We start from the raw sequence: 12,500 nt of genomic DNA on the forward strand, positions 1-12,500 counted from the left end.
GCCACGGCTTCCACAGATGATATTTATTTATGGATTTTTTGTCAAAGCATTTAATGTATTCATTGCTATCGGGATGTTAAGAGCATTCCATGGAATATAACAACAAGTGTTTCTCGAGCCGGTTTCTCAAACGTACCTACCCCACCTTTAAGATGCATATTCAAACATACAGATTCTAAATGGTACAAGTTGAAGCGTTTGTTTGAACAGTCTGCAGGAGGCAGGGACTTGCTTTCAAGCAGAACATAAACTAACTTAGAGGAGTGTTTACGTGTTCGGAGTAATGACGTACAACGGCCTGCACGACTTCTGTAGTCCTATTCAGCCACTTGGTAACAACCATCGTTTCTCAGACACGTCAACTCTTCAGAAATCACCAGTGGGGTCACTGCTGATGGATTTAATGTCTTAGAGCAAAACGTGATCCGTCTCTTCAATGTGTCTCAACCACAGACCTTATCTCAGCTACTTTCCAAAACCTATGGAGAGATCCCATTGGCTCTGAGACGAGGGAACAGGAAGTGGAGAAATGCTGACTCACTTCCTGGTTTTAGGACTTGTCACTGCACCGCTCTATAGTCATGTGTACATAGCTACAGTGTAGATATATCAATGACAATCTGAGGTCACAGGCTCCTCCAACAGTGCAACACTAAACAACAGATAAAATAGTGAAAGTAAAAACAAATAAAATAGAATAGAAATTAAGAAGGTAAGAGGGGGGTTTGGACCTTTTCTCTTGCCGCATCTTTGGTAGCTTCGTCCATCCAGTCCAGCTCCTGCAGACGGAGGTCCAGAGAGAGCTTTATCTCCTCCACCAGCTCCTGAACCTGCAGGGGAATCAAAATGGAAGAAGTTTTAAGTTAGAGGAAGATCAGCCGGTGTCAGCTCAAGAAGCCACATTTCAATTATTTCAGATCTTTAATTGATCAATGTTAAATATGTTAGACCAATATATCAGTATGTAGTGTCTCTACTACACACTGACATGAAGATCAGCAGGAGAGGACTCTTTGAAGTAGAGACACTACATACTGATATACACCTGAACATCAGCAGGAGAGGACTCTTTAAAGTAGAGACACTACATACTGATATACACCTGAACATCAGCAGGAGAGGACTCTTTAAAGTAGAGACACTACATACTGATATACACCTGAACATCAGCAGGAGAGGACTCTTTAAAGTAGAGACACTACATACTGATATACACCTGAACATCAGCAGGAGAGGACTCTTTAAAGTAGAGACATTACATACTGATATACACCTGAACATCAGCAGGAGAGGACTCTTTAAAGTAGAGACATTACATACTGATATACACCTGAACATCAGCAGGAGAGGACTCTTTAAAGTAGAGACACTACATACTGATATACACCTGAACATCAGCAGGAGAGGACTCTTTAAAGTAGAGACAATACATACTGATATACACCTGAACATCAGCAGGAGAGGACTCTTTAAAGTAGAGACACTACATACTGATATACACCTGAACATCAGCAGGAGAGGACTCTTTGAAGTAGAGACACTACATACTGATATACACCTGAACATCAGCAGGAGAGGACTCTTTAAAGTAGAGGGACTACATACTGATATACACCTGAACATCAGCAGGAGAGGACTCTTTAAAGTAGAGACACTACATACTGATATACACCTGAACTTCAGCAGGAGAGGACTCTTTAAAGTAGAGACACTAAATACTGATATACACCTGAACATCAGCAGGAGAGGACTCTTTAAAGTAGAGACACTACATACTGATATACACCTGAACATCAGCAGGAGAGGACTCTTTAAAGTAGAGACACTACATACTGATATACACCTGAACATCAGCAGGAGAGGACTCTTTAAAGTAGAGACACTACATACTGATATACACCTGAACATCAGCAGGAGAGGACTCTTTAAAGTAGAAACACTACATACTGATATACCAGGTATAAATACTTGTTATTGGTAGCTTCACCCCAAAGTGCTCCTGTGGGGATTGCCCACAGTATTGAGTATGTAAGTTGCTTTGGATAAAAGCTTCTAACAAGTGACATGTAATGTAATTTAGACTGAAGACAGTTAAACCCAAATGATTTACTATGCCATGATGATGGAGATGTAAAACATGTCTCTATTGGATGTAAACCTAAGTCTTGCTAAAGCGTTTCCTTCTGTCTGTATTTGTTGAGCAACCTTTGCCGTCCAAACTTCCAAGAAACACTCTAACTTCTCAAACTACTGCAAACACGTCTCCCACTCCTAAAAGACGCCGGGACACGATGCGTCCGATACACCTCTACATCGGAGATTCAGGATAACAAGAGCAACCTTTCTTTCCCGCAGAGTTTCCCGTCACTCAGCTCCAGCTCCTGAGACTCATTAGTTTCTGCTCACGCTGAGGTAAGCAGCATCCGGCAGTCAGTCAAGGCCGAAAACATGGCCACGAAACTACAGGTCCGATACCTCTCAAAGCTGATAATGAGGTCTCCAGCCTGTGGACGTGCCAACACCTTGCAGACTAAATCCTATTCGATGTGAGGTGATCAGTGCTATCCAGAGCACCAGAATGACATAACCCAGCGTGAGACTTTCTAAACCTGCCAACGTTGGACAAGTGGTTAGAAATGTACATCGAGTCAAGAACTGTGAAAGTATAATTGGAGGTACTTGAAACAAAGCTCAGGTCTAAAAAACTTAAAGCAACTCAGACGCAACTGAATACGTTCTGCACACTTTTTACTTTCTTTTCTACAAATTGGAATTTCAGTTCCCACACTACAAAAACTCAACATCTTGCCGAGTATATTTGTCTATCTAGTCAGAATATGTCTCTACGCCTGATTTAAGACATATTAACTTCAGAAGTGACACTGCAGTGAGATATCAGGTCTTGTTTTAGACAATGCATCATCTTGTTAAGTAAAAACATATTATTTTGAATTGTATTTCAGATGAAACACGTATTCTTTTACATATTTATTAGAAAATCACCAACGAACATCAGACAACTTTTGAATATTTGCGGCTTATATTGCAACATTTCCTGACTCTGGTTAATTATAGTTCAAAATGAGTCCTCCCAGTTAATTAAAAGATGTGATTTATCTAAACATCCTGTCTTATTTCAAGTAATCTTATCAAGCACATGTTCACTTGTTCTATTGGCAGATGTTTGTACTTATTTCAAGTGAAAACACCTTTTTTTAATTCATTTTTTAACTTGTTTTTGGAGCAAAACAAACTCCAGTGCAAACTCTGTGAGGGAATATTTCTGTCTTTACTCCTCGATATTTAACCTTTTCTGTGTGTTGACGTTTACGACCAACCCTGGCTCTGTTATCTCTCTTAAGGAATGGGAGGCTCCAGCTATCTTGATAAACCAGTTCAACTCTCGGTCACGAAATGGTTTACGGCTGTGGGAACGCTGGCTTCGAGGCCATTAAGGGTCAGAAGCAAGTGATTCAGGTTGCCCAGCTGTTTAGTCTATCGCCCCAAATATGTTGTTTACTCTCTCTGAACTAGTTAAAAGGTCTATCGAGAGAGAGGCGTGGCAGATTTGAAATGGCAACCCACCAGTGCAGTCAGAATCTCTGGCTGTGTGACTCGTGATGTGAATTTCTCCGGCCGATACTTGTAAATAAATATCAGTGTTTGACATCAAAGCTCCAACTCTCCTCGTGTCTTTCTGAGTCCTGACTCTCCATTGCTGCAGAAGTTTCTCTTACAAATTGGGTTAATTGTTCTATTTAGGATTTTACAGATATTACATTTACTTTGAACAATGCTTCAAGCTAGTGGAGCGTTTCTGATTAATTAAAAAATATAAAGGAGAGACCCTTAAGATGTAGTGGAGTACCGCAGAAGAGTCAAATGTACAGTATTTGTAGTGGAGTAGAAGTACTGGATGAAGTGGGAATACAAAAAATTATACTTGAGTAATTGTTATATCACAGTCTTTGAGGTCCAAAGCTCAGGTCCGAAAAGTATGAAGCAACTCGGATGCAACTGAATATGTTCTGCACACCTTTTACTTTCTAAGTACTAATTGGAATTTAAGTTCCGGAGGTCTTAATTGTTCTATTTAAGATTTTGAATAAGATGCTTTAAGTTAGTCGAGCGTTTCTGATTAATAAAAAAATTGAAAAACAAGTCCCCTAAGATCACACCTATAGTACAGTAGAAGTATTTGTAGTGGAGTAGAAGTACTGTATGAAGTGGTAGAAAATGGAAATACTCAAGTAAAATACCTCAAAATTATACAATACTTGAGTAATTGTTATATCACAATCTCTAATTAGAAGCCACTTCATCTGGCTACACTCTCTTTATTCTTGAATTAATCAGAAAAGCTTCACTAGCTTGAAGCATTGTTGAAATTTACACTCAGTATCTTATTAAAATCCTGAGATGAGGAGCTCGGGAACTTATATTTCAATTAAGGCACAGTACGTAGAAAGTAATTACCGCAGAAGCTTTCCAGTTGTGTCAGGGTTTCTTTGTGTTTTATAGTCCTGAGCATTGGCAGAGATTTAAAGCAAAGTAAAGAGAAGACTAGAGGTGTGATAAAGTGTGTTGGGCAGAGAGGGCAAAAGTACACACATCCTTTACTCAAGTAGAAGTGCAGATATTCGTGTTTCAAAATACTCTGGTGAAAGTAGAAGTACTGACTAAACTTCTTTACTCAAGTCAAAGTAAAGAGGCTTTGAAATGTACTTCAGTAAAAAGTACCCATAACTAGCAGCTGTTTTAAAGAGTACCTGACCTCCCTTTATATTAATAGAACAATAATGTCATTGTTAGCTAATGAATGTTTCCATGGTGACCAACGGCAACATGACAACGTTTCCATTGGTCCCTCTTCTTTAGAGAAGACCAGGAAATGATGGATACACGGATCGTGTTCAAATCAATAGGCACGCAATGACTCTAAATAATAATGATCACGCCACCAAACACACATTCAGACTAAAGGAACCAGCCTGTTTGGAAAATGGGAGAAGTAGAAAGTACAGGTATTTGTGTTCAACATGTAAGAAGTAGAAAGTACAGGTATTTGAGTTCAACATGTAAGAAGTAGAAAGTACAGGTATTTGAGTTCAACATGTAAGAAGTAGAAAGTACAGGTATTTGTGTTCAACATGTAAGAAGTAGAAAGTACAGGTATTTGAGTTCAACATGTAAGAAGTAGAAAGTACAGGTATTTGAGTTCAACATGTAAGAAGTAGAAAGTACAGGTATTTGAGTTCAAAATGTAAGAAGTAGAAAGTTCAGGTATTTGTGTTCAACATGTGAGAAGTAGAAAGTACAGGTATTTGTGTTCAAAATGGCGTTGGAGATGAAGGAGAAAGTGAAGGAGAGATGATGGAGGGATTAAGGAAGGAGAATGGGGTTAAAATGGGGTTAAAGAGGTTAGAAATCCCATCGGGAACCATATCCCCATGTCCTATAGTTGAGATGAGACGATGGGAATACATAAGAGGAAGGATTAAGGTGAAAAAGAGGGTGAACAAAGGTCAAAGGTTGGGGATTAGAGGTGACTAACCTAGGCAGAGAGGAATATAGAAATACAAAAGCATCAGTGATAGAGAAGTATACAGATACAGTTCTGATTGGCTTGGAACATATCTCCAGATCCCAGTAAAGGAATCAATCAAAACCGTTCGGCCATGTCCACATACACAGCTGGAACCCAGCGAACGCATAAGAAGTAAATGTTGAACTAGAAAATAAAAATGAAAGAGCTGTCAGTAAAAAATAATGGGGTTGATTGTTGTGGAAATTGTAGGAAAACTGTGATGGTTCCAAGATCACAGATGTCCTGGATGGCTGTAAAATATTTTTGTAGTCAAAACTATAATTCTCCGCCCACATTCAAGTCTGTCCAACATGTCTGTACTCCATCATTTCATCCAATTAGACATCTGTGTGGAATTTGTTGTGTAATAAGCATGATTTTTTTTGGAGTCTCGCTGTAATCAGGATGTGTGAGGTCATAGTGATATTTGACAACCAAAATGTAAGCAGTTCGTCCGTTTGCACTACTTCCCACCTCTGAACAGCAGGGGTGGTTCTAGGGGGGCAACACTGACCTGGGACTCCTCCTCTGGCCCCCCTCCAAAAAAAAAAAGGTTACAATATTACGATTTATTGGAACTAAATCAAGTCAGAGACCCGGATGTACTGTGGAGATTAAACTGTTCATTACCTTATATAAAAGCAATTGTTTTTTAATTACATTTTCACCTAAAGTTACTAAAACAAATACTCTAAATAAAAAAAAACACTGAAACAAAGGACTGTAATCTTAAAGGTGGGGTAGGTCATTTTGGAGAAACCAGCTTTAGTGCGCTAGAATTTGAAAATACACAGCCACTTCCTTACAGAGCCCCTCCTCCAACACACACGAACGCGCACATGACCAATGAGGGCACGAGATAAGTTTGTGCACAGATGGAAGGCTGACAGGCAGGTCGGCCATCCAGTTACTTTAGCCGGGCCGGCTCAGATGATTGGTCGTGCTTTTTACAGCGCCACGGCTTCCACAGATGATATTTTTTATGTATTTATTGTCAAAGCATTTAAGATATTCATTGCTATCGGGATGTTAAGAGCATTCCATGAAATATAACAAAAAGTGTTTCTGAAATAAATGACATACCCCGCCTTTAAATGTACTAAAACAAATAACTTTACAAAAGAAAATACCAATTACTGTATTTTATGTTTATTTTACACATTTACTTTATACTGTGTTTGTCTTTTTAACCCGCTTGTATTGTGCATGAAATAACTGACCCCAGCCTGCCCCCCCGTTAAAATTGGTCTAGAACCGCCACCTCTGAACACTCATCTCATTCGACGGTCAACCCTCCGCCAGTAAAGCGTCTCCCTACCTTAGCTTTGCTCTGAGAGGAGAAGTGCTGCTGGACGAACAACGCTCCCAGCGCCATGCCAAAGTGTTTGTTGGCCTGCGTGAGGCAGAGGCGCCCGAGCTCCAGCTGCTGCTCCGTGCCGTCGATCTCACGGGAGAACTCGTGGATGGTGCTGCGAAAAGCCGTGGACAGGTGTTCACTTAAAGCCGCCACTATGCGCCACAGCATGTAGTTATGGAGAACCCTGGGAAATAAGGAGCAAACAAGAAGAAGGACGTCAAGTGTCAGTTACAATATTTGGTTAATGTATCTAAATAGACTTTAACAGCTTTGCAAAACCCATATAAGAGGATAGGAGAGGAATTTCACAGAGGCCTCTTCACACATTTAAGGCTAATGCTGGGTCTCTTCCAAGCCCCCAGGAAGTGCTCCGGACTCTGACGAAAATATTCGTAGTGGCCAAACGGCCAGTGGTGGCGCCAGAGTATTTTTGTTGGGTAATCTATGGTGGGGCTAACCCATCCAGTGGTGGGGCTCAAGTCAGTTTGCAATGTAATTACGTACACGCCATATCGCCCCCCTTGACAGTGAAATGCCACGCGTGAGGTTTGGATTATTTCGCTGTCTCAATCAAAATCGAACTGTATGAAATAAAACGGCACATTTGTGTTGAAGTAAATCAAAAGGGATCCCTGTGAACGTGACGTATGATAGCACACGTTGAAGATCCAATGGGGATGCTGAATGGCGGTTCCGGTTGATCTCAATCAGTAAGGCATGACGCAGCAGACCCAACGTTTCGTTGCTCTGATTGGCTGTAGGTCTATTCAAATTGCATTCGGAGGCATTTTGATCTGACCGCGGCCGCACTGATATTATAACCCCAGAGAATTTCCACACCTTTAGTGTATAAAACTCCCCCACTACTTAGACTATTCCTTGCACCCCTCTTCCAGCATAACCCTGAATGGTCTCAACCATAATGCATCAGTAACATAATAATAATAATAATGGATTACATTTTTTATTAGAGCGCTTTTACAGGTGCTCAAAGCGCTTTACACATTAAACATATTAGACATTACTGTGGACATTACCCACAGGAGCAAATGCGGGTAAAGTGTCTTGCCCGAGGACACAACGGCCTGACACGGTGGCCGAGGCGGGATTCGAACTGGAGTTCACCAACGCCCCTTGATCTGATGACCAACGCTCTAACCACTGCTCCAAAACCACCCTATCATGCACTTGTTGTTATAGCAGGATCAGTTTGTGTGGTGTGGACATGACCCGTATATTTTCACGTTCTCAACATTTAGCATTTTGCTTATTATTTGAATTTGCTTACTTTAAAATCATTTTTCATGGCGGGGCTAAGGCGGGGCTAAGCCATTTCTTGGTATGGCTGTAGCCTACCCCAGCCATGCCCTGGCGCCGCCACTGCAAACGGCGGTACTAAAATTTCTGTATCAGTCCGTGACGTCACCCGGCCAAGAAAGATTTTTTTTTTTTTTAAAACAAATAAACTTCCCAGTATGAACAATTCTATAATCCTTAATTGAATCATTAGGTTTTTAAAGTTGTAAAATGCACTAAAAACCGAAACCAGATTTATTTTCTCTCTTCATTCATTCTACTGAACCGAGAGCGGGAGCTCGGGGGCGGGGCTTAAGGGGCAGCTCAACTGTGCATGCTCTATCCTCTGACAGCAAGGCATGATGGGTAATTTGTGACGTTTTGCTCTCATAAGCCACTGAGCAGCTTTCATATGAATGAACGAGACATAGCTTTAATGTTTAATGTCGCACACTTCCTCTTGTGTTGTTCTCCGTAAAGTGTCATCTACACTGTCTCTGTAACTGTGACCTCGCTCCATCTGGTCCACAGTTCTGTTTTTCCATCTGCCCTCGGAGAGTTGGAAAAGTTTGAGGCAAAACAAGAGCGAGAGAGAGAGAGAGAGAGACAGTGATGGAGAGGAGCGAGTGGTGAGGAGTCAAGAGGGTTTAAGACCTCTCTCATCCAGAGTGAGTCACAGCAGAAGGGGCGAGGAAGATGTCGTGCGGGAGGAAGGAAAATGGATCATTCATCTATGTATTCAAGCTGTGTCTTCCCCTCCAGACGATGGAGCTCTGGTGTGTTTTCGTGCCCCCGATGGTGCTCACATCCACTCACAAAATGCCCCCCTCTCCCACTGCGAGGCTCCATGCAGACCTCGAGGCATGTTGTTGTTATTTTCCGCATTTTATATTTTATTTTCCCAATATGCATGACAGATATTAAATCAAAAGCGCCTTGGCAACAGCACCCCGAGGTCCAGCCAAAAAAGCACTTGAAGTGAATGTAATTGACGGGAAAAGGGAGTGAAAGGGGGAGGGAAAGGGGGAGGGACAGGGGAATAAATGAATGAGAGACTCAGGTGTGTCCTTGATCGTCAACATGTGTTACAGGTGTGTCTGCTCTGCACGATTTGATGCTGTATGTGTGTGTGTGTGTGTGTGTGTGTGTGTGTGTGTGTGTGTGTGTGTGTGTGTGTGTGTGTGTGTGTGTGTGTGTGTGGTGTGGTGTGGTGTGGTGTGTGTGTCTCTCTGTCTGTCTGTCTGTCTGTCTGTCTGTCTGTCTGTCTGTGTGTGTGTGTGTGTGTGTGTGTGTGTGTGTGTGTGTGTGTGTGTGTGTGTGTGTGTGTGTGTGTGTGTGTGTGTGTGTGTGTGTGTGTGTGTGTGTGTGTGTGTGTGTGTGTAGCTAAATGCATGGAAGTCATCTATATGATAATTGTAACACTACAGTGTTTCTCTGTGTGGGAGAGATGAGTGACATTTTACTCAAGGCAAAAATAATAACAATTATTTTGTACGTTGTCAGGATGCATTGTGGGTACTTTTTGTTGTGTTTGAATTTCCTACTATAAACGTGTTTGTCATAAAACTTATTTTATGCTATGTGTGATATAGGTTTGACACACTCTCTCACTTTTTTTTTTTTTCATCATGGCTGCTCACAGGATGATGTCACAGATGTATTATATAGAGTATTGTCATATTGTCGAAAGCTTTGACCTGATGATGGTCAAATTACAACATGTTTGTCAGTGAATTTGACAATCAGGCGTCAAAAAAGCCCTCAAAACGCACCTTTTCACCAAGGCTTTCCCCACTATATAGTTAGTTTGATAGGTTTATTTTTCCGCTACTTGCTTGACCCCCCCCCCCTAACCTGTCTGCCTCTTTTCCCCTACTCCCCCCCCTACCCGACTTGTAAAGCGACCTTGGGTTTCGTGAAAGGCGCTATATAAATATTATGTATTATTATTATTATTATTATTATTAAAAACGAGATGGATAGATATCTATTTCAACATGCAGTAATATTGATCAGAATTAGATTTATTGCCAGGTACATTACTGTAATACATACGGATGATATATAAAACATACTAGAATACAAGTTAAATCTGGAAAAAAAAATCAAAAAAAAAACGATTTTATTTTGTAATACTGCAATAAAAAAAATAAACGTTTGCGAGAAATAAAAAATATACAAAAAAATAAAATTAAGAACAAGACGTCTAATCTGATAAAAAAAAAAGAGTACAATTACCCATAACTACTTCCCACTAACCCCCATTTGGAAATACAGTGGTCCCGATGATAAACCCTGCCTCTTCTGACTCGTCCAAATGAGATAAACCATTAACATTTGTCTTCAGCTCCGTAGTAACTTCCCCTCAGGCGTAAATCTCCCCTCCGGGTCACAGGTTTACACATCAGCGTTCACTTTGTTCTGTAATGGAGTCACAGCGGAGCTAAGTGAAGATCAGGCAGTCGGTGTTAATCACAGCGCACTGAGTGAAGGCTCATTAGCTGAATGGATCTTAATGGGGCTAGTTAGAGCGATGAAAAGACGCCGGGCTCTTTCTCTGCACCAACACATTAACACAGGTAATGATCCTGGAGCTAATGGAGGAGGGAGGGAGGCCTCTGTAGTCCACAAAGTGCAGTTGAAACGTGGAAAGCGCACATTTGATCATTTGATATGTTAAACTAGAATGAGCCCTTCACAGTCAACCTGTAGTTTACATACATGTGTGTCGAAAACACAAACAGAAAGTAATGATTTCCACCTTTAGTCAAAGAAAGCGCTCCCGTAACGACTTGGAAACTGGAAAGCAAAACTCTTGATACATTGGATACTGGAAAGAATGAGAAATACAATTAGCCCAAACTGTACCTTGTGTGTGTGTGTGTGTGTGTGTGTGTGTGTGTGTGTGTGTGTGTGTGTGTGTGTGTGTGTGTGTGTGTGTGTGTGTGTGTGTGTGTGTGTGTGTGTGTGTGTGTGTGTGTGTGTGTGTGTGTGCGTGCGTGCGTGCGTGCGTGCGTGCGTGCGTGCGTGTGTGCGTGCGTGCGTGTGTGTGTGTGTGTGTGGCCTAGCATTACTTGTGGGGACCTACATCTGTTTAGACAGTCAAGTGTGGGGACTCACCTTCCTTATGGGGACAACATGGAGGTCCCCATAAGGGGAATCATTCATTTTAGGGTGAAGTCTTGGTTAGGGTAAGGGTTAGGGTAAGGCATGTGTTGGTTATGGTTAAGGTTAGGATAAGTCTCCAGGGAATTCATGAAAGTCAATGTAATGTCCCCTGAAGTGATGTATACATGGTGTGTGTGTGTGTGTGTGTGTGTGTGTGTGTGTGTGTGTGTGTGTGTGTGTGTGTGTGTGTGTGTGTGTGTGTGTGTGTGTGTGTGTGTGTGTGTGTGTGTGTGTGTGTGTGTGCGTGCGTGCGTGTGTGTGTGTGTGTGTGTGTGTGTGTATGTGTGTGTGTGTGTGTGTGTGGCCTTGCATTACTTGTGGGGACCTACATCTGTTTAGACAGTCAAGTGTGGGGACTCGCCTTCCTTATGGGGACAACATGGAGGTCCCCATAAGGGGAATCATTCATTTTAGGGTGAAGTCTTGGTAAGGGTAAGGGTTAGGCATGTGTTGGTTATGGTTAAGGTTAGGATAAGTCTCCAGGGAATTCATGAAAGTCAATGTAATGTCCCCTGAAGTGATGTATACATAGTATGTGTGTGTGTGTGTGTGTGTGTGTGCGTGCGTGCGTGCGTGTGTGTGTGTGTGTGTGTATGTGTGTGTGTGTGGCCTTGCATTACTTGTGGGGACCTACATCTGTTTACACAGTCAAGTGTGGGGACTCGCCTTCCTTATGGGGACAAAATGGAGGTCCCCATAAGGGGAATCATTCATTTTAGGGTGAAGACTTGGTAAGGGTAAGGGTAAGGGTTAGGCATGTGTTGGTTATGGTTAAGGTTAGGATAAGTCTCCAGGGAATTCATGAAAGTCAATGTAATGTCCCCTGAAGTGATGTATACATAGTATGTGTGTGTGTGTGTGTGTGTGTGCGTGCGTGCGTGCGTGTGTGTGTGTGTGTGTGTATGTGTGTGTGTGTGGCCTTGCATTACTTGTGGGGACCTACATCTGTTTACACAGTCAAGTGTGGGGACTCGCCTTCCTTATGGGGACAAAATGGAGGTCCCCATAAGGGGAATCATTCATTTTAGGGTGAAGACTTGGTAAGGGTAAGGGTAAGGGTTAGGCATGTGTTGGTTATGGTTAAGGTTAGGA

The 12,500-nt window shown here is 41.8% G+C and overlaps 1 protein-coding gene across 1 annotated transcript in view; it reads right to left on the reverse strand.

Moving 5' to 3' along the window:
- Positions 1 to 731: 731 nt before the first annotated feature.
- The window catches only part of LOC307026984 (endothelin-converting enzyme-like 1), a gene marked incomplete at both ends in the record, with an annotated part of 29,160 nt that continues 17,391 nt past the window's right edge, over positions 732 to 12,500 (reverse strand). The window contains 2 exons of the mRNA XM_079695141.1: positions 732 to 830; positions 6,906 to 7,128. Of these exons, the coding sequence (XP_079551267.1) occupies positions 732 to 830; positions 6,906 to 7,128 (322 nt within the window). The remainder of the gene's footprint in view (positions 831 to 6,905; positions 7,129 to 12,500) is intronic.

The sequence above is a fragment of the Notothenia rossii genome, assembly GCF_949606895.1.
Source record: "Notothenia rossii genome assembly, contig: scaffold_413, whole genome shotgun sequence".
NCBI lineage: Eukaryota > Metazoa > Chordata > Actinopteri > Perciformes > Nototheniidae > Notothenia > Notothenia rossii.